General features: G+C 44.9%; 2 protein-coding genes across 5 annotated transcripts in view; one reads left to right on the plus strand and one right to left on the minus strand.

The window, feature by feature from the left end:
* On the plus strand, nt 1-19,552 carry LHFPL5 (LHFPL tetraspan subfamily member 5). Of its 2 annotated transcripts, none has more exons than XM_064399279.1 (4): nt 1-932; nt 4,123-4,359; nt 5,084-5,116; nt 19,436-19,552. In XM_064399279.1, the coding sequence occupies exons 1-3, from the start codon at nt 521-523 to the stop codon at nt 5,098-5,100; spliced, it is 666 nt and encodes a 221-aa protein (XP_064255349.1). In that variant the 5' UTR covers nt 1-520; the 3' UTR covers nt 5,101-5,116; nt 19,436-19,552. The 2 variants fall into 2 exon arrangements, with proteins under 2 accessions (XP_064255349.1, XP_064255348.1); XM_064399278.1 differs by lacking the exon at nt 19,436-19,552 and adding an exon at nt 5,374-7,801 and having other exon boundaries at nt 21-932.
* SRPK1 (SRSF protein kinase 1) overlaps nt 8,601-27,571 on the minus strand; it is a 20,917-nt gene continuing 1,946 nt past the window's right edge. The window contains exons 1-15 of one of the 3 annotated variants that reach the window (XM_064399267.1): nt 24,078-24,228; nt 20,474-20,592; nt 19,483-19,591; nt 18,984-19,071; nt 18,737-18,824; nt 17,257-17,363; nt 16,449-16,614; nt 15,432-15,457; nt 14,740-14,953; nt 14,058-14,486; nt 12,500-12,600; nt 11,482-11,589; nt 10,169-10,238; nt 9,625-9,717; nt 8,601-8,946 (exon numbers count right to left, since the gene is read on the minus strand). In XM_064399267.1, coding sequence (XP_064255337.1) covers nt 8,762-8,946; nt 9,625-9,717; nt 10,169-10,238; nt 11,482-11,589; nt 12,500-12,600; nt 14,058-14,486; nt 14,740-14,953; nt 15,432-15,457; nt 16,449-16,614; nt 17,257-17,363; nt 18,737-18,824; nt 18,984-19,071; nt 19,483-19,591; nt 20,474-20,592; nt 24,078-24,148 — 1,974 coding nt within the window. In that variant the 5' untranslated portion in view covers nt 24,149-24,228 and the 3' untranslated portion in view covers nt 8,601-8,761. Of the gene's footprint in view, nt 8,947-9,624; nt 9,718-10,168; nt 10,239-11,481; nt 11,590-12,499; nt 12,601-14,057; nt 14,487-14,739; nt 14,954-15,431; nt 15,458-16,448; nt 16,615-17,256; nt 17,364-18,736; nt 18,825-18,983; nt 19,072-19,482; nt 19,592-20,473; nt 20,593-24,077; nt 24,229-27,571 lie in introns of those variants that run through there. The other 2 variants (XM_064399268.1, XM_064399266.1) reach the window with 2 other exon arrangements.

Here is a 27,571-nt window from a genome sequence, read left to right on the forward strand (position 1 = left end):
TTGGAACGGTACAGGGGGACAGAGTGCACCCCTGAGAGCACTGCAGGGCACAGGGACACTCCGGGGCACAGGGACACTCCGGAACAGACCATGGGGTGCACACTGGGGATATCTGGGTTACCCCAGGGTGCATCTTAGGGCGCACGAAGGAGGCGAAGGGCGCATCCCGAGAGAGCATCCCGGGCTCGCAGGGCGCGCCCTGGGGACGGAGCATCCCGGCAGCGCATCCCGAGCGGCTGCGGCAGCGGGGTCGCTCCGGCTCCTCGCGAGTCCCCCCCGGCTCGGCGGGGGTGGGAGGAGGGCTCGCCGCCGCCCCCCGGGGCGGTCCCGCCGCTGCCGGAGCCTCCCGCCGCCCCCGCTGCCGCCGGGCGGGGCCGGGACCGGAGGGGACCGGAGAGGGGCCGGGACCGGAGCCCCGGGACCGGAGAGGGGCCGGGACCGGAGCCCCGGGGCCGGAGGGGACCGGAGAGGGGCAGGGAGCGGAGCCCCGGAGCCCCGGGGCCGGGGTCGCTCCCCAGCCATGTCCAAGCTGCTGCCGGCGCAGGAGGCGGCTCGCATCTACCACACCAACTACGTGCGGAATGCTCGGGCCATGGGCGTGCTCTGGGCCCTCTTCACGCTCTGCTTCTCCATCCTGATGGTGGTGACCTTCATCCAGCCCTACTGGATCGGCGACAGCATCGACACGCCGCAGGCCGGCTACTTCGGCCTCTTCTCCTACTGCATCGGCAACGCGCTCACCGGGGAGCTCATCTGCAAGGGCAGCCCGCTGGACTTCGGCACCATCCCCTCCAGTGCCTTCAAAACTGCCATGTTCTTCGTGGGCATCTCCACCTTCCTCATCATCGGCACCATCCTCTGCTTCAGCCTCTTCTTCTTCTGCAACGCGGCCACCGTGTACAAAGTGTGCGCCTGGATGCAGCTGGCAGCGGGTGAGCGGGGCTGGGGGCCGCGGGAGCGGGGGCTGCCGGGCCCGAGCCTCGTCCCCTTCTGCCCTCCACTCTGCCGGGGATTTGGGGGTTTGGCCGCTTCAGAGACCCCCCAGTGTCGCCTCCGTGCCATTTGCTCCCCCGCACTGGTTACCAGTGGGGAGTTTTTAGTGAAACTCCTTCCAGGGCAGCTGAGGCACAGCAGGCTCGCTGCATGTTGGGTGATGCTGCCAAACCCCGTGTCCCCAAACCTTGTGGCTGCCAATCCTTGTGCCCCCAAACCCTGTGCCCCCAAACCCTGTTCCCCCAAACCTTGTGCCCCCAAACCCTGTGTCCCCAAACCTTGTGGCTGCCAAACCCTGTGCCCCCAAACCCTGTTCCCCCAAACCTTGTGCCCCCAAACCCTGTGTCCCCAAACCCTCTGCCCCCAAACCCTGTGGCCCCAAACCCTGTGTCCCCAAACCCTGTGCCCCCAAACCTTGTGGCTGCCAAACCCTGTGCCCCCAAACCCTGTGCCCCCAAACCCTGTGCCCCCAAACCCTCTGCCCCCAAACCCTGTGCCCCCAAACCCTCTTGCCCTGGGCAGCTTCTCGCAGCCCCTGCTCCTGCTCAGCCGCAGGGAGGCTGCAGAGGATCAGCTCCAGAGCACCAAAACCCCCCAGGGCACAGAGAGCTCTCCTGTTTGGGATCCTGCAGGAATCGAGCAGGGACACAGCGGTGACACTCGCTGGCCCTTTGTGGTAACTCCCCGAGCTCAGGGAATAATGCCCCGTGGGGAGGATGGAACTCGAGGAGGGCACTGGCTGCTTTTACCACCACTCGCATTCTCTCCCTTTGCTGCTCATCCCCTCGGTTCTCAAGCCCTCCCCTCTCTCCCGGGGCACTTGAGAAGCTGGTAACCCAAGCCTGTGCTCGGCCAGGGCTCTGCTGCTCCTGAATGATTCATGTGAGCCGGGGCTGACCCCGTGGGAGGGCAGGGGGCTGCTCCTGCTCCCGGCTGAGGATCCAGCTCACGCCAGGATTTAGATAAGGAGCTTGGGGCAGCTCAGCCTCCTGGGGAGCACGAGCAGACACAGCCTTTGCTGTGGTAGTTGGGGTTTTTACAGGTTTTTTGTTGTTGTTCTGAGTGGGGGGAGAGAAAATGGTCACAGGCAGTTCTGGCCGGATGGACAGGTACTGCTGCATTTTAGGAATTATTTTACAAAGTGGGCAGGCTAAGGGAGGATCAATTTCCTGGCCTTTGCTCTGAACAATTTCACAGAAATTATTTCTTTCCCGCTTTCCCCATTTCTCTGTTAGTTACAGGGAAGATTCATTCTGTGTGCAGAATAAATTTATTTATTTGAATAGATTTATTTATTAAATAGATTTATTCTGTGTGCAGAACCAACTGCTTTTCCATGAAGAGAAATCCTCTCTGCAAAGCAAGGAAGCTGCCTGCTCACCTTGCTGCTGGCTTGTCCCCAAGCCAAGGGAAAAGAAAACATTGGCAAAGGACAGAAGGGGGTTCTGGTTTCCTGAGCACCTGGTGGCAGAGAAGGAGCACAGGTGTGGGACAAGGTGCATTTAAGGGGGCTGCAGATGGCCTTGAGGAGCAGGGACAAACAGCTGCTTCTCCTCCACGGGGTTGTTTCTTGTGAGAGAGGAGTCAGGGACTGCCTCACATCTGCAGCACGTGAAGGGCTTTTGTCAATCATGTCCAAAAACCTCGTATGTTAACTCATCCCAAGCCTGGTCATTGTTCTTGTCCAGTAAATACAATTTCTCTGAGCAGGGGAAAAAGGCACTTCTGAGATTCTGGGGCACGAGCTGCCCTTCAGCAGCCTGCTGGCACTGGGGAGCCCATGACCAGGCTGGAGCAGCTGCCAGGGCTGTGTGTGAGCTCTGAGAGCAGTCACAGGAGGAGCTGCTGCTGGAACCACCACAGCTGAGCAAGCAGAATTAATCTGCCCACAAAGCTGCTGCTGACAGCAGCTCCACCTCAGCAAACCCCGAGCTGGAATCAGCTGCAAGCTGCTAGGCCAAGGTCTCATCTCACACAGACCAAACCCATTCCAGCTTTGTTTGGAGATATTTCCTGGGAGTGACAGGGCCAGGGCTCTGTGCAGAGGGAGCAGAGATGTTGCCTGGGCAACGCTGTGACAGGAGATGCTGGTGCTGCACGTCCTTGGCACAGCAGATCCTGCCTGTGCAGCACAGCAGAGCCCAGCACAGGGGATTCAAGGGACAAGCCTGTGGCACCTGATGTGTTTGCAGCGTGATGTTTGCTCCTCCAGCTGCTCTCTCCACTTCAGTGTTGGTGCCTGGAAAATAGAATTCACCTTTCCAGTTGGGGTGAGTATAAAATAAAACCTTTAGCTGAAAGCTTGCAGGTGAACAACATGGCAAAGAGCACATGTGGTGCAGTAATTCTGCAATTTTTATAAGGTCAGGAGATTAGTGACTTATCATACACTGTCCAATCAAAGTTAGTTGGCTAGGTAATAATTCCTGGGGCCCTGACCCTCTGGAAGAAGTCCAGAGGGGTTTTTTGCCCCACTTTTGTTGTGTCTGGTCCAGATTCTGGTTGGAAAACAGAACATTCTTGAAGTTGGTTTTCGTGTTGAAATAAGATTAAACAATATTTAGGAATGTTCTTACAAGGTTAGCTCACTATTCCTAAAGCTAGAGAAGAAAGATTAGAAAAGTACTGGAAGCTACAGCAATCTACAAAGCTATGAACTTACGTAAAACATAAAAAGCAAAAAATCTTCTGCATCATCATGAGCTCAGGAGCTCAGTGTGCCCCTGTCCCTGCAGCTACGGGGCTGATGATCGGGTGCCTGATCTACCCTGATGGCTGGGACTCAATCTTGGAATAAGACTAAACAATATTTAGGAATTACAAGGTTAGCTTACTATTCCTAAAGGTAGAGAAGAAAGATTAGTAAAGTACTAGAAGCTGCAGCAATCTACAAAGCTTACATAAAACATAAAAAGCAAAAAATCTTCTGCATCATCAGGAGCTCAGTGTCCTTCTGTCCCTGCAGCTACGGGGCTGATGATCGGGTGCCTGATCTACCCTGATAGTTGAGACTCAATCTTGGAATAAGACTAAATAATATTTAGGAATTATAAGGTTAGCTTACATAAAACATAAAAAGCAAAAAATCTTCTGCATCATCAGGAGCTCAGTGTCCCTCTATCCCTGCAGCTACGGGGCTGATGATCGGGTGCCTGATCTACCCCGACGGCTGGGACTCGAGCGAGGTGCGGAGAATGTGCGGGGACAAAACTGACAAATACACGCTGGGCGCGTGCACCGTGCGCTGGGCCTACATCCTGTGCATCATCGGCATCCTGGACGCCCTCATCCTCTCCTTCCTGGCCTTCGTGCTGGGCAACCGGCAGGACAACCTCCTCCCCTCGGATTTCAAGGTGGAGAGTAAAGGTGGGTGTGGGGGCAGCGCTGCTGCACAGATTCAGCCCCGCAGGGCCCCGAGAGGCTGCCTGGAACAGAGGCAGAATAAAGCAGAATAAAGGAATAAAGCAGATTTATGAAAAGGACTTCAAAGGATGCACCTTGGGCAGTGCAAGGGCCTGGCTGTGGCTCCACCCGAGATGGACTCAGAGTTTTCACACTTTTATAAGTTTTGGTCCATTTCCATGTTGGGGTTCATGGTCCGGTTTCAGCTCCAGGTTGTGCAGTCCCATCCTCCCAGGCTGCTCTCCTCAGTTCCCTGTTGTTTGCACTTTTTGGGCCTTTTGAGCCTTTTTGTTGTTTGCACTTTCTGGGCCTGAAGCTGCAGTGGTGTCCTTGGTTCTGGGGTGCAAAAGCATTGTTGTGTGGGACTGAGCTGTGAGGAGAACTTGCTGACACTTTATATGAGTTCAGAGTTAAATACCAGTGCAGCACAGAATCTGGAAAACGTGAAAGGTACAGCTGAGGGCATCCAGGTCGTTGCTGCTGCTTGGGTGGATGGTGGGTGGCTTCATCCCTGCCACAGTCACACACTGCTCTGCAGGGAGGCAGAGCCAGCAGCAGGCAGAGAACTGATGGAGAGCAAGGCAGGAGCCCAAAGTTTTAAATGTCTTCCTTTTTGAAAGCAAACCTGCAAAACACACTGATCCTTTCAGCTTTACACACTAACTCTGCAATTCTTTTTGTTTTACAGAAGAGGGAAATGACTGACAGAGCCGATCACCACGTAAGTGATAACCCACACAGATTTTTAATATTCCCAGCATCCACAATGTCACTGTTGTATTCTGATTACCAAAGGATTGAAAGCTGATTTTGGTGCTGGAGTCACATTGGTTTTATTTGTGGCTAAAGAAGAAATTGTCTTTGCTTTGCCTCCCAAAACTGGGAAAGCACAAACCCTTGCCAAGTACAAAATAAAAGAAGCATAAAATTTGAAGTCATACCACATTTCCCAACAGCTGCCTTACTTTCTGTTCCCAGGGACATCCAGAGCTCTTCTTCCATCAGCCCTTTTCTTTGAAGGGACTCTTCTAGGAAGCCTAAATTTACCAAATTCTGTGGATTTTCTACAGCTGTTTTCTTCACCCATGGGGCTGCTCTTGGCTCACAGCTCTCGTGGAGCTTCTTTGGTGGGAAGAGCCCAAAATGGACACAAAGTTTTTCTGAGTCCATCAGCAAGAGGGACAAGAGGGCAAGGATGGCAATTTGCTGCTTTTGGGGGGGGTTTGTACATGTTCTTTCAAGGAAATTATTTATGAATTAAAAAAAAAAATCAACACCGCCAGAACATCAGTGTTTTGGGTTTTGTGCTGGTCTCCTGAGGGCAGAGGAAACCCTCTGCCATATTCCAGGTTTCCCTTTTACTGGAAAAATACCATGACAGGCCAATTCCCATGAATCAGTTTCCTGCCCTGGGCAACAATCACCAAACCTCTGGAAAAGGGCACTTTCCTGGGAAAAAAAAAAAAGAAAACCAGACAGCAAAGCCAGAGCTGGGCTGGGCCAGAACCTGCAGAGCACAGCAGATGGTGCCAGTCAGCAGCAGCTCCCTGCACCACCCAATTAACCTGATTAAGCCATCATTTCCCATCCATGCAGCACCCAGCCATGGCAGCCCTTGGCACAGCTCATTTCTGCAGAAGGCAAAGCAGCAATTACCTGCTCAGAGCCACAAACCAGCCTGCATTATCATTTTCACCTCTACTCGCTGTGAATTGCTGGTTCCTGCAGGACTCAGTTCAGTTCAGTTCTAACAAATCCCTTCCTGTGTTATGCTTCCCTCTAAAAAATGTCTGGGAAGGTTTTACTGAGACTTTTGGCTAGATAAAACAGCAGATATGACAGATTGAAGAAAAATGTATTTTAGAATGGAAAGATTCCAGCAGAGTTGTCCTATTTTTTACTCTTCTCCCCTTTTTAAACTGGATCACAACACCAGCAACAAAATCTTTACCTGTCTCATTCTGGAAATCAAAGCTGAGTGTTCACTAGTGAAGCAAATTCCACCCCTGAGCCCCTGACTCAGAACAGAATCACAAGGGGAATGTATGAAGACTAGGGCTCAGTTATTAAATAATCTGTTTATTGCAGGGCTTTCACAAAGAAAAAAAAAAAGACAAGGCACCCAAGTAGAAAGAATAAAAATGTATTTTCCTTCAGGTTTTTAGACTGACACAGCAAGTACAAATCCTTTAGTGTGAGCATGTCACAGCAGTTTGGAAATGAACAGACCCCAGGGAAGGAGCAGAGGTACAGAATTGTGACAGTGCTCCTGCAGGGCTGCAGCTCACAAGGCTGCCTCTAGCCCTGGCTGCCAGGGTGGAAAAAAAACCAAAACCCTGAGTCAGGGCTGGCAGAGGGAAGGGAAGGAAGGATGGGCAGGGGCTCTCAGCAGTCAGAGAGTGCAGACCCTGCTCTGGGAAATGTTCCTTCATCAGGACTGGGTGAGCTGTCAGGACCTCAGGAGTTGTTTGCCCTGCCAGTGTTACCTTCACAGTCAGCTGGAACCCAGTTCTGTCTGCAGTTCTCCTGCAACAGATACAGGAGTGACCCACAACTGGAAAATGCCAGATAAAAGGGGAAAAAAAAACCAAGAGAAAAGGTTAACTCAGAATTAAAACACTTTTTGGTATGTTACCTGCCTTTTTATTATTATATGCATAGAGAACCTGATCTACCACTAAAGGAACATGCAGCATGATTTGCATAAATAAGCCAAACCAGGCTCTGAACTGGAGAAAGAAACTCTGCTCACGTGGATGAAATGACCTGGATTTGTGAGTGAATGATCCTTACAAACCACAGCTCCCAAACACACACACAGGAGTGACACTAACAGAGGTCTTGGCAGCTTTGGCAATGGAAATGGTCTTGGATAGCATCTGCATGGTCTCCAGCAACTTCTGTCCCCTGCAAGCCACCACAACCCCAAAGGCCCCTTTGGTCCAGAGTAAGGAAGGGACTCTGAAGTCTCAGTGCTGCCAAATCTTGCCTAGAGAAGAGTGGGATGCTCTGTAACAGGATGGGCAAATCTAGAAGAAGCCATCACAGAAGTATCAAATGCCACAGTCATTGAACTTTTAATTAAAATGAATCCATTTAACCCATTATATCCAAACCCCCTCTGAGAAGTTTACATAGAAACCCCATAGAACATTTCTTACTCGGGGTAACTCTAGGAACAGCTTCTAATCCAGTATCTAGGTGGAAAAGTCACTTCTCTTCCACTTCTGCTAGCTCTCTTCTTGTGCTAATGGCCCAGAAAATAAAAGGCAGTCCCATGTTGGGAAGTTATTTCTGAAGGCCTGCACCTGAAGCAAATTAAAAGGAATCTTTACACTGGAATTTCAAGTGTTGATCCTCAAAGTCCAGGGCTGCAGCATGGCTGTGATACAGGTGCTGCAACCCTTCCCTTGGAAAAAAAAAGTGAATGGTCAAAAATGACAAGTCAGAGCACAGTGCACCAGTGAAAGCCAATCTCTCATGAATACCACCTCAAGCAAGGCAAAAAAAGTGCCAGTAAGGGATAAAAACCCCAGAAAGGTATGGCTCACTATCATGTAAAGAGCTGCCTGCAATGAGGCTCTCTCTGCAGGCTGAGGGTGCACCCATCTGCTGAGGGTTGTGCGTTGAGTCAGGTCCAGCTCTTGCTGATTTTGCTGTCACCTTTCAGTCACAGGTGTCGAAGTAGAAAACATCACCAAATCCAGAAACTATTCTGACTATCAAGGGCACGGGGGAGGAGAAAAAGTAAATGGACAGGGCACTTTGGAGGAAGAAATAAAGCATACTAAAACCTAGGTTTAAAAAGCTCTTTCAAAAGCAGCTAGAACTAAAGAAACGTTTCTGACTGGAAAGCAAAGAACACAGAGTGATGGAGGATTTCAAGGTCTTTGCCAAGGATCTGGCACCACCTTGATGCCAACTGTTACTTCTCACCCCATCAGTAGCTACTGATCAACAGTGGGAAATTTGACTCCTGAGTCAGTGAGATCTTCATGGGAAGAAAGGAGAGTTGGAATTTAGCTAAGGGAGATATCCGAGCCTGGGTGAGCTCACATCAGTCACACACGGTGCTCTGCAGTGAGGAGACTGAGGAAAACATCTCTTATTCTAGTCAATTAGTCTTTGGTGAAGCCCAATCAAGGCAAAAACACAGATGATGCCCACTGGCTGAGGAGAGTCCCCATTAAGTCACACAAACAAACTCAGCAGAACAGGTTAGATTTATCTAAAATCTTGGAAGCCTTGAAGGAAGAACTCCACACTGAAAGTGAACAAGGAGAAAAATGGATCTGGGAAAGGGCAGCTGGGTGTGTAGGCTATGCTGTAAACCAGAGTTTAACGTTGTGGCATTGCTTGGAAGCTTCTAGGAGTTCAGCCAGGGGTGCCTGAGACATTCTGCTGCTGTGGCTCGTTTCTCTGGGATCAGCTCCAGCATAGGGAGTAAGAAGTCTGTGAATCCAGCTGCCTCATCTTGGGCCCACTCGTATTTTTCCACCAACACTTCAAAAAGGCCCCAGGGCTTCAGTTTGGTGATGTGCTTCAGATCACCTGAAAAACCAAGACAAATGGTGTAAGATCCAGGAACAGAGCAGCTCAGTAAAACTGGCTGAACAGCTAAACATGACAGAGTGAGCTCAGGGACTGTTCTGAGGGAACACAAACTGCCAGGCCATGCTGAAGGGAGAAGTCAATGATATTAAACCCCCTTTTCCATCTGCTTTAGAGCCTGTTATAAAAATGTACTTCCTCTTTTTTCACCTCCTGCTATTTCAGTTCCCCTATCAGCAAATATTAACTTCATTAAATCACCAATTGTGCTGCTTGACATAACAGATGAAGTGTGCCACTGACTGTGGGACACATGCAGTGCATGGAGCACTGTTTGAGAAAGCAATACACTGCTAATAAAGAAAGGCTTGTTTTACAAACAGAGTTATAAAACTAGGTCAAACCTAATTTTTTGACTCAATACATATCTGGGGTACTCAGGACTTTATGATAATGTTCTGTGCTTTGGGCAACATGGCTCATGATGCCAGGCACTATTTAAGGTGCCTTACATTTAGCTGCAGTTTTACTGATAAAGCATTTCATAAAACAAAGGAAAGACTTGAAGATGCCATCTTTGCTGGCACCTATTTCTAACAGGCATTTCCAGCAAGACACTCCTGTGTATTTGGGCAAGGGATGAGGGGATAAAGTGATATTTGCTTTGTTTCCATTTACCTTTCTTGGTGAAAAACTCCTTGGAGTATTTTCCTGCCAAAATGAGCTTGCGAGGTATTTTCCCCAGAAGTTCTATGATCAATGCAATATGATCTGCATGTGAAAAATAAAAAAAAAACCAAAAAAGACAGTGAGATTCATCCACACAAAAGCTCTCTATGCTACTTTCATGCTCTGGGATAGAAGGATAAAGACACCATCCCTTAAAAATTACTTTGGAGACCCACCTGAAACCAGGTTACACTAAGCAACAGCAAAGATGAGGAGCAAGGGGAAAACAAACATGGGCAATTTGAGGTGCAATCAGTTTGAGACACAAGGTAGAAAATCCAGCAGCAAGAAGGCAAAACACCAGAACAAGAGCATGGACTTTGTTGCAGAGTTTTACTGCAGAGGCTTGAGCACAGCTGCTGCTGATTTGGGTAAATAATCTTTTTTGCAAGGAGCTTTTGCATTGCTGATTTGTAAGACAAGGCTCATTTTGAAGAGGCAACCACTGGATTTCAAGTCCCACTTTAAAAAGGAAAACCTGAGACAAACAAACCTTCATCTCGTGAGTAATCTTCCCCAGAGTGAGGCTCGAACAGGTAGTCCCCTGTTGCCAACTCAAAGGCCTGAACAAACAGAAATGAGCACATTAAATCACTTAAAACACTCTAAGATGTGCTGCAGGCTGACTCTGCAAATCTCTGTGGGCCAGAAGCAAAGCAGTGGCAAAGAATAACCTGCAAAACTACAGTGAACAGCTGCAATCCCAAACACTCCATTGCAGCCTAAGCTGTGCAGTGACCTTGCAATGCTTTAAAAACTGCACTGAAAGCATCACAGGCACACCTGGGATGAATTTTGGGTGCAGGACCACCAGTTAACCACAAAGCCAAGGTATTTCACATGCTTAGCCTTTCCTCTTCCTCTTCAGAGTTTTGCAAAAATAACACTAAGTCCAAACTAGAGTTTCTGGGGTTGGTTATTTTCAGTTTGTTTTGTTTTGCTTGGGGTTTTTTGGGATTCTTCCCTCTCCCCAATTTTCCCATGTTTTTCAAACAGTTAATCTCTGAACATCTGTCTGTAGAGATGAAAACACATTTTAAATGAGAAAAACATCTGCACTCATTTCAGCTCAGCACTCCTAAGTTCTGTAACACATTCACCCTTTATGTGCTCACTTGTACTCAGAGCACCACCCCTGACCTTCTGTATTCTCAATTTTCTTTAAGAGCTGCTGGTGCCAAACAGTGCAATCAGGCACACTGTGTAATTCTGGCCACGTGCTCTGCAGAGAAAACATGACCCTTCTGCATTTTCTTGTACCACATTCATCAAAATCCCAGCTTCTTTTCCAAGACAGCAAAAATGTCTATTTTTCAAAGCTTAAATTATAAAATCCAAGCTTTGATTTGTAGAAGAGACAGAGTGGAGACACTGAAGAGGCACAGCTTCTTCTCAGCATTACTCAGACTAAACATTGATTCCAAACCTGCAGAGGATGCTGAAAATTAGAAATTATACTGAAGGCACTTGTGAAACAGTGCTAGAACCAGCAGAAAGGCTTTTATTTTTTAATATAAGAAGACATTGTGTTCAGAATTGCCTGGTTGTCCTGCTTTTCCAGAAAGCATGATAGCAAAGTACAATCATATTTGAAATCTGCTGATACTGGACAACAAAACCTTCAAAAGGAAAACCACATGTGGAGAAAAAAAAAAAAGATGAATTTAAAAACCAACTCTGGTGTGGAAACCTGTTATTCAACAGGTCTGGAAGTTGACTGAACACTTGTAAGGGATTTTGGCCAGCCCCTCAGCAGCTCAGAGGGCAGAGCCCAGAGCAGGACCATGCCCAGCTGGCAGAACTCACCATGCAGGCTGTGCTCCAGATGTCAGCAGGGGTGTTGTACCCCGACCCTATCAGCACCTCCAGCGAGCGGTACTGCCTCGTCTGGATGTCCTCAGTGAAATGCTTGTGCTGAGGACAAGAAATGTTTCATTAGCTTGTGCTGAGGACAAGAAATGTTTTATTCACAGCTCAAGACTGCTTAGAAGAGGAGAATCAACAACCTGGAAGGCTAGAGTGGATCAAAACTCATTACCATTACATTTTACATCCTCATTAACTATTTTCTTATATTCCTCTAAGTGCTGTTTAAATGCTGTACATGAACTACTCCTCCAAGTGAAACTATCCAGCAATTTAGAGGAAAACAAGCCACAAAACCAGAATAAAGGAAGACTCTGCAGCTTCTCCTACCCAGCCCTGGCAGTCAGGCCCTGGTCCTGCTACCTTAAAGCAGGTAAGCAACACCAAGGTGAGAAATCACCTGGCCAGGCACTGCAATTCTGAGCTGAGACTCATCTCTCCCAACAGATCTGAAGTGATTTGCCATTTTAGAAGCCAAGTAAAAAGAGCTATTTCTTCTATTTGAAATGTCAAACATTCGAAAGCAGCACAGCACAACCATCAAAGAATAAAATTTGGGATTTTTATTGTGTGAGTCTCTTTCATGTGCTTGTGAAGGCACTGCAATGGTCTGACAACTGCAGAACCAGCACATCAGAGCAATTGTTTGCAACTTTGTGGGCTCTCCTGGAGACTGAGAAACTCCTTCAGCAATTTCACAGAAGAGATTTCTACACTCTGTGTGTGACACAGCTCACAGCCCTAGAAGAGGTACCCAAAGCATGGCCTGAAATCTTGTGTTTAGAGGAGCATTTCTTTCTTTGTGTCCCTGCTTCCCCTCTTTTTTCCCTGTCATAGTTTCAAACTGTCACTGCTTTCACAGCCAGGTCTAAGGGTGTGTTTTACAGATTATTTTCCATCTTGGCAAACTGACTGAAGCTGCAGCTTTAAAAAGTCAATGTGAAAAGACCAAACTTACCACCCAGCAGGCGTTTCCTAGGTCAGCTATCTTCACTTTGAGCTTATCTGCATTCTTGGGCTCAAGAGGATTAAGAAGGAAATTCCCAGCAGCTGATTTTCCTAGAGGCAATGTGTACAACAGCTGATTAAAGCTACAGAGGCAGTGTCACCATCTGTCACCCAAATCCTGTCAACCTCTCCCCAGCCAGGAAGTTTTCCTGATGGATCAGAACTGTTCCCTCCCTGATGCTTGGGTATAAAAATGAGCATCACTCTGCACTATCAACATCATCATTAAGACCCAACTGGTGTCATTAAGCAGAAGGATAAATGAGCATATGCAGTGACTATTTCCCAGCATTTTTTTGCACAGCCTGTCTATATTTAAAAAAAAACGAAAAACATTGAAACAAGGGCATTGCCAGAAACAAAACAAACCTCACAACCCCCTTAAGCCTTCCTAAATCTTTGAAGGAAGAGTCCCCATGTTACAGCACCTTTCTGACATGCTCATCACTCCCTGCTGCAACACAATTACAACAGCTAAAGGAAATACTGGGAAAATTGAATGACACAATGGAGAACAAAAGGATTAAGTCACTAAATGACATCCAGCTGTACCTCTGAACCAAAAATTTGGGAGAGTTTGAAGCTGTAAATTTGGGAGAGGGCTGTGAGAAGCAAAATATGTCAGTAACCTAGCAGAGGCATCCAGCAAAGTGCAGTTTGAGTTTCAAAATCCAAATTGCTCAAAAATCTCAAATAACCTAGTGGTACTCTGGGCAAGAAAGTGCTAGAATACTCTTTTTTAGTAAGCACAAATAGTAGTTTTACCCTCCTTTTCCAAGCAGATATATATCACCTGGCAAGGACACAAAGATGCAAAAATGTTCAGTTTTACCAATTCATATTTTTAACACATACACACCTGGAATGTGTTTAAATTGCTGTTCACTATTTCATGTCTTATTTTCTCCTAAGCTTACAAGACACAATTTTTCCAATCTGAAGAAAATCATATTTAAATAAAAGCATTAAAGAAACTGGGTTTCTTTTCCTACACTGTATAAGCTTTGTTTTTAAATAGGAAAAACATTTACCCATCTTGAGTAATGGAGAGAAGCTGCCTTTGCTCCATATTAAGAACCAAACTGTCAGAACACACTGATCATACCTATCCCTTAATTTAATAGCAAGTGACAATGTGTAGGCTTAATGAAAATCACATTAGCAGCACCTGATTCAAAGGAGGAAATGTTCCTCCACTGAAAACCAAAGGCATAGGTGTTTTTAAAAAGTAGGAATATTTATGCACTCAAAAGTCAAAACTGAGGCACAACTACAACCAGCACCTACAAAGAGCAAACAACTTGGAGTGTGATTGTCAGGTTAATTACTCCTGGCAGGAAAACTCTCAAACAGGTGAAATTCTGATCCCTGCAGCCTCCAAAATGCACATTTCTGTTTGTATGATCAAGCACATTTCTGTTCATATGATCAAGTGTGTTCATAGGAACATTTCTGTTCATATGATCTCCCACATCAAGGAGCCCTTTCTTACAAGCTCCCTCTTGTACCTTTGTTGTCTGTGGGGCTGTTAGTCTCATTCTCATCCTCTGAAGGGGTCTCTGTCCTGATGCTTTCCTGGAAATTGTTGATCCCCTGCTCGCTGAGCGCCTGCTCTTGGCTGGGGACGGGCTGGCACACCATGGAATCCTCGGGGACCAAGGGCACAAACAAGTCCAACACTGCTTCTTGGGGCCTGATCTCCGAGTCACTGTTGTGCTGAGTGTGATTAGAGCTGTGCAAGCTCTCGTTCTGCTGTGGGTGAGGCTGACTGCCACAGTCATTGGCGTTGTGCAGGTCGTCCTCGAGTCGCACGGAGCCCTCGTTCCCAGAGTCTGTCAAGTCTGTCATGGGGATCACTCCGTTGCAGTTGATTTCTGTCCCACCTTTTTCCACGCTGCTTTCCATGAGATTAGATCCCTCCTGTCCAAGGGCTTCTGCTGCAAGAGGGGAAATGAGAAGGTGGCAGAATATCACTTAATGAATAGCTGGGAGGTGTTCAAGGACACCCTGAGAGTGCTGCAAGTGTAACTGAACAACTCAGATGGTAACAGGAGATTTGCCAGTCTCACCACAAGGACAGGACCCAATGAAAGGTGAAATGACAACAGCCACCTCTGCCAAAGGTACACCCTCCTCACAGCCATGAGGAAACACTGCCCATGCCATGCTGGCAAAGCCTTAGGTCCATACCTGGCTTTTTGCTGATACTTTCCTCTGATGGACTGACTTTTATGAGCATTTCCAGAGGGGTCTGAGCTTCTTCCTCCTCCTCAGGCTGTGTCTGCTCAGGGTTTGCTTCCTTCTCCATTTCCTCTATCTCTTGCATTCGCTTCTCCAACAACTCAGCCTGTCTTTTCTGCTTCTTTTTCAACTTCTTTTTCTTATTCTTTGACATTTTGTCAGCCTACGCAGAAGCAAGCAGAGAAATTGGACTTAACATTTTATACTTCAATAAATTTAAAATGCACCAAGGTTTAATTTCTCTTAGAGCTGAGGAAACAGTCTGTGATGAAAATGCTGCAGACAGCTCCTCTCCCAGATAAAAAGCAGCTATTCTGGGTTGTGAACCTCTTGTCTATGGCTCTTACCAGTGCCCTGACCTGAAAAACCTACATTATTCTCCAAGTGAGGGACATCTCACACTCCACAGAACAGTCACTTTCCCAACAGACCTTGTGATCACCACAAGAACTCCTTGTTCTGGTGATAAATGAACTGATACCATTTACAAGTCCAAGACAGCATTGAACCTGCTGCCCATGCCAAACACAAATCACACTTTTTCCTTCTGAGATTTCTCCCTCAATGCTGACTGGATGATGAAACAATGCAGGAGATCCTATCAGTAGATGCATACTTACAGGTGAAAGCATTACACTTACTGGTTTAGGCTGTGGTGCAGTGCTCACTGAAAGGGAAAGGAAGATCAGTAAATCAGTATGGCTATACTCAAAAACTGCAACTGCATTCTGATGTTAAGAATTTTTCCTATGTGATGTGATGACATTTTAATGACATCAGCAAATGTGATTTTGAAGGCTCATTTCTCTACAAAAACACAACAATAAAAAAAATTATAGAAACATCAAATGAGCAAATGCATAATTCAAGTTTCAGACAGGAGACTTGCTTGACTGATATCAAAGACTTCCTGCCACATAGCTTCATTTACTGCATGTATTATGCATCCTACCCAAATGAAAATGCAAATCAAAGTATTTTAACTTCAGGGAGCTTCCTTAAGCTAAGATATGCTGTGATAGCTCAGCTCAGTGCTGGGGCTGTAAGATTATGACTGACAGAGCCTTCCAGCACACACTGCAGTGGTTTTTGAGAAGTACACACAACTACAGATGGATACTCTGAGGAGGAGCACGAGAGGGTTTGCCCCCAGATCTTTAAGGATGTTTGCATGTCAAGGAAGCTGGTTTTGTTACAGTTTGCCAGATTTCTGCAAACTGACAACAGGTAACTCATCTTGTTGAAACTCTCATCAAATGTATTTCCAGCAATGCAATGAAAGGTAATAAACTTTTGAAGGAAATGTGAGAATTTTGCCACATTTTTACACCATTTCCCTATTGAGTGCATCAACATTGTGCTACATAAGACTGACTTTACCAGTGCCAGATTACAGAATGCACAGAATTCTCTAATAGCTGTTGTTAAAAGCAGGCTCCAGTGAGCATTTATCCACCCCCTTGTTTTCTGACACAAACTGCCTTCCCCATCATCTGAGTAACAATTTATGACTAATTTCCCAATTTACACTCAGGTTTCCAAAGGTTACTTGCATTACTGTTCCACTATATTCAGGAAGTTTTCCTTAGTGATGATTTGGGGCTATGTGGGAGGAACAGCATCAATTTCCAGGGGAAATAAAAGAAAAAAAGAATCACCTGCAGAGCCAGAGGGTGGGGGAGCCCCAGATCTCTGCCACTCGGTTGCCTCTGCAGCCAGCCTGCGAATGTACTGGTCATTGACACACAGCAGGATGTTCTCAGGCTTTATGTCTGTGTGGATGATTCTGCATTTGGTATGCAAGTAGTCCAGACCCTGAAGAACCTGCAGGCAAGGAAGAAGGAAGTCAGCCATTAGACAATCTAATTGAGAGCAAAGTGAAAATGCAGAAGTGCCTGGGATGGCCAGTGAAGCTGAAAGGGTTTGTGTGTTTGAGAGTGCTCCAGGTTAGAGCTGGTGTCATCAGTGGTTACAGCCCAGTTCCACAATAACACATTTGCATACAGATTTTAGTTACCATTTTAAAATACTCTATTTACCCCCACAGCTTAACTTGCCACAGGTGAAAATCTAATTTGAATACTCTACAATAAAATCACACTTTCCTCCTCCCCTGCACCTCCCATGTAGAAAGGTGTTTCTTCTTAGGCTGCCACCCAGTAGGGAGAACCAGTTTCTCCTGCTCTTCCCATCATTAAGCACCGTGCCTACTGTGACAGCTTTAAAAAATACTTCACTTATGAGGAATGACTGAGGTAAGAAGAGGTTAAAAGCAAAAACCATCATGGTTTAAGTGTCAGAAAACAACTATCCGCAGCAGAGAAAAGAAATACTAACCCAATAATATTTTACTATATAAAGGAGATACCATGGATTTTTAACTTTTGTTTCCTTGGATCTGAGAAATATCAGTGAAAGATTTTTAACTGGGTCAAGAGGAAGAGTGCAGCCAGAACTGGAACTTACCTGTTTGATGATTTTTTTGACACAAGGGAGTGGAAGACCCTGATAATTTGACTTGATGATCCACTTCAGGAGATGATGCCCTAGAACTTCAAACACCATACAGATATCTGGAACTGAATCAAGGAAAAACCTGGACATCCAGACCCAAGGAGCCCCAAATTCCCAGGACTGAGGATCAAAAGAAATCCAAACCAGTTGGGCACTTTATGTTAAAGAACCCTCATCCTTCTGACACAGCTGGGAAAAGCTGCCTTCCTCAACAGCATCATGCTATCCTACACAACAGTGCCATCACCTAAAATAAAATAAAATGCAATACAGAGGGATGGAGCTGCACAAAGGTCCCAGTGCAGCAGCAGCAGCCTCCTGCTCAGAGTGGGAGCCAGTTGCACAAATGTACATTATTATTTACTGTATGTTTTGGAACAGCCTACGCTTCTGCCCCAGGCAAAACTCCATGCCAGATCTCCCTGTACCAGCATTACCTGGAAAGATAATAACATTTCCATTTCATAAGTAATCTTCAGACCAATAAAGTCACTTTCTTTGCCCTCCTTTGCCTCTTAACCAGCAAAACAAACTTTTGACAAGCCTGGATTTCCAACTATATTTATATGATCTGCTTTTGAGCTCCAAGATCTCAACAGCTACAGTCACTCCAGTGACATATTCAGTACAGTGCCCCCATTTTAGAAGCCAAGCTTCTATGAGTTTATTAGGCTGCTTTTCATCTACACTGGCAGAAAGTATGTTTTTCACAAGAGTGGAAGAAATATAAGCTCAAATCAGCATTTACTCTGAAAAAAAGTTAGAGAAAATGCATTACAGGTCTGCTTTTTATAATCTGCAGCTCAATTCTCCCAAGCAGCCCAGCAATTCTCACTGAAATAAAATGTAACTTATTTCCAAGTGAAAACAATGCACAAAAGTCCAGCTTTGAAGTTCTGAGGATCCATTATTAGCACTTGCTACACATCACTGCTTGTGAGAAGGCTGCTCCCAGAACTACAGAGCAACACACTGCAAACATCCTAACAATGCTGATAAATTACAAAGTAAGATGTTCCCATAACTAGATAACCCAGCTTATTCTCAAGTTATAGATGGCCCATTGGCTATTTTCAGCTGCTGGTTTTAACATGCTGTACTGAAATAACAGGTTCTTAACAGGCTGCTTGAAAATTGAGGGGTTGAGGTAGATGGGCTCTCCTACCTCAAAGGCAGGAGACACAGGCACTCAGTCCTGATTCACAAATTGGTGGCAGAACATTAAAAGCACAACCCAGCAGTGCTGACACAAATTTCACCAGGCTGAATCACCACTCTGGATGTGAGCTCAGCAGGCAGTTTGGAGGCAGATCCTCCTACAGGTTTCCTTGGGCAGGGAAAGGGATGCCTGGGCACTGCTTGCCAAAGCAGGGCAGCTGCCCAAGAAACTCCCATCTTTTCAGTTCTTGGCTTTTATTCCACAAAAGGATACGGGAACCATTCACTCCTGAAATCTTGAAGTCATCTAATAACTGAACAACTCTCTCTTTGCTTGGATCATTTGGGTCGCTGTTGCGGACCTGCAGAGAAAGAGGTTATTGTGATGTCAGATCCACTGCACTGTTTGCTTCCTACAGAAATTCCTGATGATCTGGAAACATCAAGCATTTGACAGATGCAAACTCCCCAAAATGGGAAAAAAAGAGTAAAATAAAATTGAGCCCAACTCAGGCACTCACCGATTTCAGCAATTTGATTTCATCCAGTGCTGTTTCTGTGTAGTGCTCTGCACTCTTCACCACCTTCATTGCCACAAATCTCCTCCCTCTGTGCACACATGGCAAGTAAATTGGGAATTGTTAATGCTCATACAAAGACCTTATCCCCCAGGATTATCCCAATTCTTTTGCATGCAAGACAGTTTATTTCATACATCATAAAAAAACAAGGTTTAAACACTCAAAGACTGCCTTTGAGTCTTTTTTTTAACAAAAGATTGGTGTTAGTCATTTCTCAAAATATGGAAAAATAGGTCAGAGACTGAACACAACTCTTCCCACAGATACAGTTTGTCCTGTTAAGTCCCTCCCACACACTTGCATGCACAATAGCAGAAGAAACTCCTGTTCTAGGATGTGGACAGCTAATGTTCTGTGTTTTTATCTAAAGTAAGAGGATGTTTTCTGCTCAGGTTTGTGCACGCCTGGCAGGAGCACGGGGTGGAACAGGAGCACTCACTGGATGTCCCAAGCCAGCCACACGGTGGAGAAGTGACCCCATCCAAGCTTGCGGATGACGTGGTAACGCCCGTTGAAGAGATCTCCTATTTTCACAAGGTGGTAACCCCCTGCAGAAACACAGAACCAGACAGCAGCTGAGGGGAACAAGCATCACAGCCACTGCAGCACCAAAGATCTCCCCAGTGACAACACCTGCATCTGCTAGGCTGACTACCTTTGGAAAACACAGGCTGTGATGGTGACAGAATCTTCTAGCTAAATATCAGCATTGATTCTGTATGCTCTGAGCCTAGAACATGAAAGAGGTAACCAAGATCTGGAACTGCAACTTGGAACTGCAACCAAGATCCAAACTGTTCTCCTTGCAGCTTTCCTGACTGAAAAGCACTCTGCCCCTGAAAAGAGGAAAATCTCCTCTGCACCCTTCCTATCTCCTGACTATACAGGGGGAGTCCATCACAGAAGCCAAAACATGAAAAGTCAAAGATGGAACTGGCAGAAAACAGAACAAAGAGAAGAAATTGTGATTTGTGTTTTCACTTGCTCTGTATTTCATTCCTCCTCAGAAAAACAAGGGAAGGCTATTTGCAGAAACAAATTTTTCTGAAGAATGGATATCAAGATAATGATCTTCAAAAGAAAACTGAAAAATATGAAAAGGATTTGAAAGTACCCCTTTTACAATAAAATTTTTAAAAAATAATTAAATGCCTACTTGCTTTTATCAATATTGAAAGCCCTCTGGCACAGAGGAAAAGTAACAGCTTTAAACTTATGCACTAAAAACAATTCTGTAACTCCAATCTTGACTGATAACAAGAAAACTTGGAGACCACCTTCTCCATTTCATGTTGGCTTGAAAAATGTTATTATCATGATGCAGTTTCAAAGTACTCTTTATGTAAGAGGGAATCTGTTTTCATTCTCTGCAGCAAATGGTTTCCTTGATTGCACTGAAAATCATGCATCTTAAACAGGCAAGTGCTCACCTTTACAGTAATCATTTGGATCCTCTTGCTCATCATCATCTGACCCCAGGATTTCCTCCTCTTGCTCTGGAAGATCACTCTCAGATTGAGCAGCAGGGCCCCGGTGCTGGGTGTCAGGTCTGAAAGAGATCACACTGCATTTCTGACACAGAGACCACACTGCATTTCTGACACAGACCACACTGCATTTCTGACACAGACCACACTGCATTTCTGACACACACAGACCACACTGCATTTCTGACACAGACCACACTGCATTTCTGACACACACAGACCACACTGCATTTCTGACACAGACCACACTGCATTTCTGACACACACAGACCACACTGCATTTCTGACACAGACCACACTGCATTTCTGACACAGACCACACTGCATGTCTGACACAGATCACACTGCACTTCTCACACAGACCACACAGCAGTGCTTTTATTCCTAAGCTAAAAGTAGCCAGAAAAAAATTTTTGCATACTACACCTTAATGCCCTAGATCCACTTTCATAGTGGAACCAAGCAAAGTCCAAACAAGACAGATTTAAAAGCTTAATGATCCCACCAAAATGTTAGCCTCTGAACTCCTCTGCCTTTCTCTAAAGCAGATTTATATTTTGGTATCCTAGGTACACTTCAAAATTTAAATATTAATTTTATTCTAAAGACTAACATCAGTTAGTTTCTACTTTCTTTTGGGGAAAAAAGTGAACCAGTGTTTTAGAGCTTGTGGCCCTTTGTTCCTTTCATATTCAAGGTCAAATGAATATTTAACAGTCCTTCTGCTTCTAACACTTCAGAACACTAGAGCCCCTAATCTTGACATTTATTTCTCCCGTTCTCAAGGGGCAGGCTGCATTTTTAGTTCATCTCTTCACTCCAAAGTTTATTACAGTTGTCTGAACTATGGAGAGTGGGAGGACACAGAGCAGATGTTCAGTAAACCCTCCTGAGAGCTTGTGATTGCAGAGGGATTGGAACCAGGCACTGAGGTGCTGGAGGTTTTTCACTCCCACAATCATAAATAAAAGTGTTCATTTCATGTGTTTAACTTTCCATTCAATGTGCTACTCTGAGTTCTTGCTTGTGAAGGCCATGTCAGCAAAGGTCACCTCCATGCTCTCACACACTCAGGCTGTGCTCCCCAAATAAAACATCTCCCATATCTCAGCTCTTTCAGGGCATCACACTGATAACAGCCATCAGCTCAGGAAAGGCTAATACCAAAATCAGGTAATTTATTTACTTTACAAAGCATTACAGGGAACAATTAAATGCCTACAAAGATTCAAGACACCTCTGTACAAAGCAAACATTTGTAACGAAAACAATGCCTACAGACCACTTGCTTTGGCAGGATTTAAATGCAAAGTACTGCAAGGTATCAACATTAAGCTTCTTTTCCTCTCAGAAGCACGAGATATTAAAAAAGCTGGAGTTGTCCAAAGAAGTGGGCAGCAAACTCCATTACAGCAGTGACACAAGCTCAGATAACATTCTTCACAGAGAGTTCCCAGCAGTGAATTAGCGGAAGTTTCTTGTATTGAAACTATTGTTGCAGGGAAGCAGCAGATAACACCGGCCCTTCCAGCCCCCTCTTTCAAATTCAGCTCCTTTTGCTGCAAGAAGGAAGAACTGCCCACCCAGGGCTATGCCAGCAGTACAGGCAGGCCCTCAGATGCAGTTCTCACAACTCAGTCCTGAGCTGGACTCGTGCACATCGTATCAGGGCTGTACTAACTCATCTTAATCCACTGGAGAAATGTAATATTTTCATTTGGAACAGTTATACAGTAGAATGAATGTTCAGCACTGCCCTACCACACATGCACTCTGCTGAGATTTCACATATTAAACACATCCACACATTAAACACATTCAAACTACAGGCATCTAAAACATCATAAAAAGGGAGAAATCTTCCACTGCAACCTGATGATGACTGAATTGGCAGTCACTTAAAATCACAACTCAAGTTCATCTAAACAAGGAAGAACTACAAAGGTCATTTCCATGCACAGCCCACCACCAGACATTTAGTTTCAGTCTGCTGTCCTAAAGTCCTGCTGACTTTTTTTTAAATTCCAAAACAGCTTAATGGTCTCAAACCATAAATCAAAGACTGCCAAGCTAATGAGACTTCTATTAAGAACCCTGCAGCTTGATCCAGCCCTGAAATATTTAGCATTTAGACTTTTTAGTCACTGAATTATAAGTCGGGGTAGGAAGAAGGAAACCTGCAGTAGGAGGCGCAGAAAATCTTAGAGGTCAAAAAGCTTCTTTAAAATTGCTGCATTTCTTTGGGGACAATTGAGATACAAATAAAGTCACACATTACCCCCAAATTAAGAGCAGGCAGCAAGGGCAAGAAATGGCCATAGAATAGTTGAAGAGGAGATTAGATGCTCACAGACAACAAATTCTATGGACAGGGTAAAGAGAACAGGAGCTGGACAGAAAGATTTTTAAGCCAGGAGCCTCACACACAGCATGAGTAGTAAAGAGTAATTCTCCCCAGTGATGTTTCAGGATTTTCACTTTTCTAACATCACAGGATGTAAGGGATTAAAAAGGACTCTACAGAAAATGCCCCTGAAGTGGCAGTGGTGCAGACAGACACATCCCACCATTCTGCAGTCCCAGTGCTTCTCAATAACAGCAATTCCATCTCAACAGCAGCAATTCCATGCACGGAGGAAGAAGTTACTGGAAGGACTGAAGCCCATTCTCCTGGAAGCTTTCTGTGCCCCTCCTAAGGGGCTGACTAATCCTGCTGCTGGCAGCCTCACACACGACACACCCTGGAGTCTGCAGCTGAGTCTTTCATGGGGATCCAAAAGCATTTCACTTCTACATTAGAGTCTGTGATACCAGCTAATGGAAGAAAGCTGAATTCAGGTCACACACATCTCCACAGTGCTATTTCCTTTATGAAATCACCTCCAAAATACACCTCATTCTTTTGCCTTCCTGTGAAAATTTGTTTGATGTTATTATACACCACCCTGTTCTTCCCCTGAAACGACCATGTCAGCCAAAGATAGAGACTGAGAGAGAATTAATCAGTGCAGAATATATATTAATACCTAAGAAAAAATTATATACAAAAGCACAAGCCTCTTCTGTCTGCTTTGCTCACAAAGACTACTCTTAAAGGCAAAAAAGGCTGTTAAAGACAGCAGAAAAATCCATGCCCAGTATTTAGAGATGACAGCTCAAACAGCTGTTGTCAAAATTGCAAAATGCAGATAAAGTACATAAAAATCCTATACTAAATGATTGTTTACACATTAAACACCAAGTGTTCTAGGGTACTTTTTTTTTTATAGCCACCTCTGATCTACAGAAGAACACCATGATCATCTTTTCCTTTTGCTCTCTCATTGTGCTAATTAATCATCAGAATGAACTGGATCTGCAGGGTCTCTCTACAACTACACAGCAATATTTTACTTAAGAAAAACAACGTGGAACAGAAAAGCTAAGGCAAAATGCTAAGTCTTCTATGGAATTCGTGTGAATCCACATCTAGAGAGACCCTCCCAAAAGTCTCTATTCCCTGAAGAGCTGCAAATTCTCGAGACAAAAATCAGAGAGGGGAACCTACCTGCAAGAAGCACGGCCTCCCATGGGTACAGATATTCCTGAAGACAGCCCAACAGTTTTCGAAAAAGCCATCAAAAGTCAGACACCAGAGTGCTGGGGAAGGAGGGGGACATCAGCAGCAGGCAGAGGGGCTGGCTCTCCTCAAATGCAGCAAAGCTTTGTGCAAGAGTGAAGGAGAAGAGGGATTTGCCTCCAGCAGCCAGCTGCAGCTGCCCAGCACTGCATTGCAGGTGAAGGGCCGTGCAGCAAGGCTGGGGCTTGCTCCCAGCTGATCTTCCTGCAAATTCAGTCATGGCAGGGGGGTGAGCATCAAGAGTCATCCCCTCCTCTTGATGTCTACGTGGCTCTTCTTCCCTCTAATGAAATTAGAAATTCAGGCAGATACTTTGTTTCATCTTCCTGAACCAGCCGGTTTTATTTGCCTATTCAATAGCCCGGTGGATTCAAAGCTGGGATGAAGACAAGGATCATGGTAATTGTCGACAGAGAAACCCTTTTGATAGAGGAATTCCAGCACAATCACTCAGCAGGGAAAGAGTGTTCAAAGGAAAAATAAATTTTCTGCTGTAATTCCACACCTCCCCTTCCAGAGTTACAAGAAAAACTTATCCTTTATGCTTAAAATGACAAAACAAGCAGGAGTGAAATCTTCTTTAAAAAGTTGGACTGAGTATTTTTCACAGCAGCGGGTACTTAACATCATCTTCCAACAATGCACAATTCCCAGTCATTTCCTGTGCCTGTTTATCCTGCTGGTTTATGTAAGTGATAGGGGAAACAAGTCACCAACAATGTGACATAGCAAGTAACAATTTAGAGATTTCTCTCCTAGGGAGGACTTTATTAGTGAAAGACACAATGATGCTGCCCTTGCACTTTTAAAGCAAGAGGTTTAAGAAATTGTCTTCATCCACTTGTATGTCTAAAATATTTTCACCTTAAAAGCTCACAGAATATGCTTTTAATAGTTTAGCATTGCCAAACCTCTTCATATTAGAAAAGGAACTAAAGACATGGAAAATTTTCCACTGTAGACAAGATTTTGCTCCATGCTCACTGAAGATAGCACCCAACCCCTGCAATGCACAGCAGGGATGGTGAAGAGTTATTTGCAGGAGCTCAGATTTGAGTCACTCACTTGCTCCTTACAGAAGGTGTTAAAGCAATTTGGAAAAACACTGTGGAATTCTCCTGCCAGTTTTCAGTGGAATCATTTATCTGGTCCACACACAAAAAGTAAGGCAAAAAATTATTAAGAAATCTCAGCCACACAATGTGGGCTCTTACAGATTTGCAGAGAAGGAAGGGTACCCTCTATAAATTACAGACACAGCCAAGTCTCCACACTGAACTTCACCATCAAACTCTGAATGTGTTCTCTCTGCTCCAATAACTTACATTAAAAATACACACTTGAAAGGAGGTGTTTGGTTTTCCTATTCAAGAGCATTAAGAGTGACCTCAAAACTCTGTTTTGGACAGCAAAGAGTCTTCCTTGTTCCTGAAACAGCAGAAATACTGTCCATGCTACCTAATTGCTTGCCTTGAATAGACACAGAAGCAGACTCCTTCCACCCTCAAGCAAGGAAAGCAAGGTGCATTTAGGCCAAATCACTATTGTCACACCCATCATCCTTAAATACATACTAACAAAAAAAGATACTCTCCTTACTCCTCTCTCTGTCTGCCTCTCCCTCGATATTTGCAAAGATGACGCCCATCTGCAGGAAACTGAAGGGAAATGCCTTCCTAATTTTAAGTAGCCTACAACACAGTCTTTATAAACAGTGTCACCCCTTACTGGCGAGCTCAAATTGCACCCCTGAAACACCCCCAAGCAAAACCCAGCGGAGTGAACGCAGGAGGAATGACAAAGGCAGCTCCCACTGCAGGCACCAGATAAAGGCACTGCAAACACACCCCACATCTCTTCTTCCCACCCCAACCATCCAGCCAGGGGTCTGCTGGGCTCCACACCCACCCCAGCAAGATCTCACTGAAGGATTCCGTGTTTTCACTCCAGAAGAAGCTCCACATGGCACGGGGAAAAGCCAGGATTTAAAATCCCTCTCCCATTCCCACATCTGGGCACGCAGACAATGTTTCTTTAAGGAGGAATGCTTGCAGGCTGCATCTCATTACTATTTCTGTAATTTCATGTTAAGGCACATCTAGTGAGAATGAGAGCTCACACGCAGATCTGCTGGCAGAGCTCATGGTGCTCAATGAACATGGTAACTGACTACACACAACTTTCAGCACCATTCAGGTCTGAAATGATCCAAGTTTTCCTGCTCGGATGCAGCCAGCCTCTCTGCTCCAGAAATTCCAACTGTTTTGGGGAGAATTATAAATCATCGATGGTGGGGGACTTGTGAGTGCACAATCCATGTTATTTCGTGATTATTGCAACTCATGCACTGTTGCATCCCTATTTTTCTGAGTAAATACCTGGTGTTTTCTGCCAGAAGGGCAGATCCACAATAATTGCTGTTATAGAGCACTCATCCCAGAGCTCCACTGTCAAGAACTTAAAAGAAGACTGGAGATGGTCAAACATTTTGCTTTTAAATATCAGTGCTCAGAGGCACCAAGACATATTTTGATTAGCAGATCTGTGGGAGCTCAGTTTGAAGACAAGTACTGGCTTTCACATAAGAAAGGTATTAAAACACAAACAACAGGCAATCAAGTTTCTTTCTTCCCATCCGCACTCCCCCACACAAGCACTTAACAAGCTGTTTGTAGAGCTGTCTGCTAGTCCAGCTATCACAAACCCAGGGATTTCTATGGAAACCAGCAAGTTTCAGTTGTGTCCTGTCGTGGTTTGATAATCACTTCTGGTTTTGAATGAAAAAATTACGAGGGCAATGGAAATTACAGGTATCTCACCTTCAGAGTCCCAAGAAGCTCTGCTCTCTTTCTACAGGAGTGTCAGGATAAATGCATGCTCTACTTCATTGAAATAAAATTAAACTTTTAAGATAGGAAGGAGTAATAGAAATAGGATCATCCTGATCTTGCAGAAAATTAAGAATGTGGTTGACCTTCCTGTAAAAATATATACTCATTTCCTATAAAAAAGCTTATACACAGAACCATAATTAGCATTTACAAGATGTTTCTGTAAATCATCAGTTTAGACTGGTCTCGTCTAAACCAAGCAAACAGCAATATTAACTACTGGATGATGAAAAAATAAGTAACTTTCCACTTTCTTTTAACCTTTCCAAATGTTTTTTTATATTCTTTTTTAAATTATATTAAGTTTATAGGTAAACTTAAAGCAGCTGTAGTTCATTTTTAAAATGAAAGATATTTTGAATTGGCTTTACTCCCTTCAGAACACTCTCTGCAATTTTATATAATAATTCAAAATAGTAAACCTTTTAAAATCCTTGTTTCATGCTATTTACTGCATACGTGAAGAAAAATGTATTACAGAAAAAAATTGCATGTGTGATGTAAACTATGATGGAACATCAGACATTAAAA

This window comes from Passer domesticus, chromosome 25 (assembly GCF_036417665.1).
Source record: "Passer domesticus isolate bPasDom1 chromosome 25, bPasDom1.hap1, whole genome shotgun sequence".
Classification (NCBI taxonomy): domain Eukaryota; kingdom Metazoa; phylum Chordata; class Aves; order Passeriformes; family Passeridae; genus Passer; species Passer domesticus.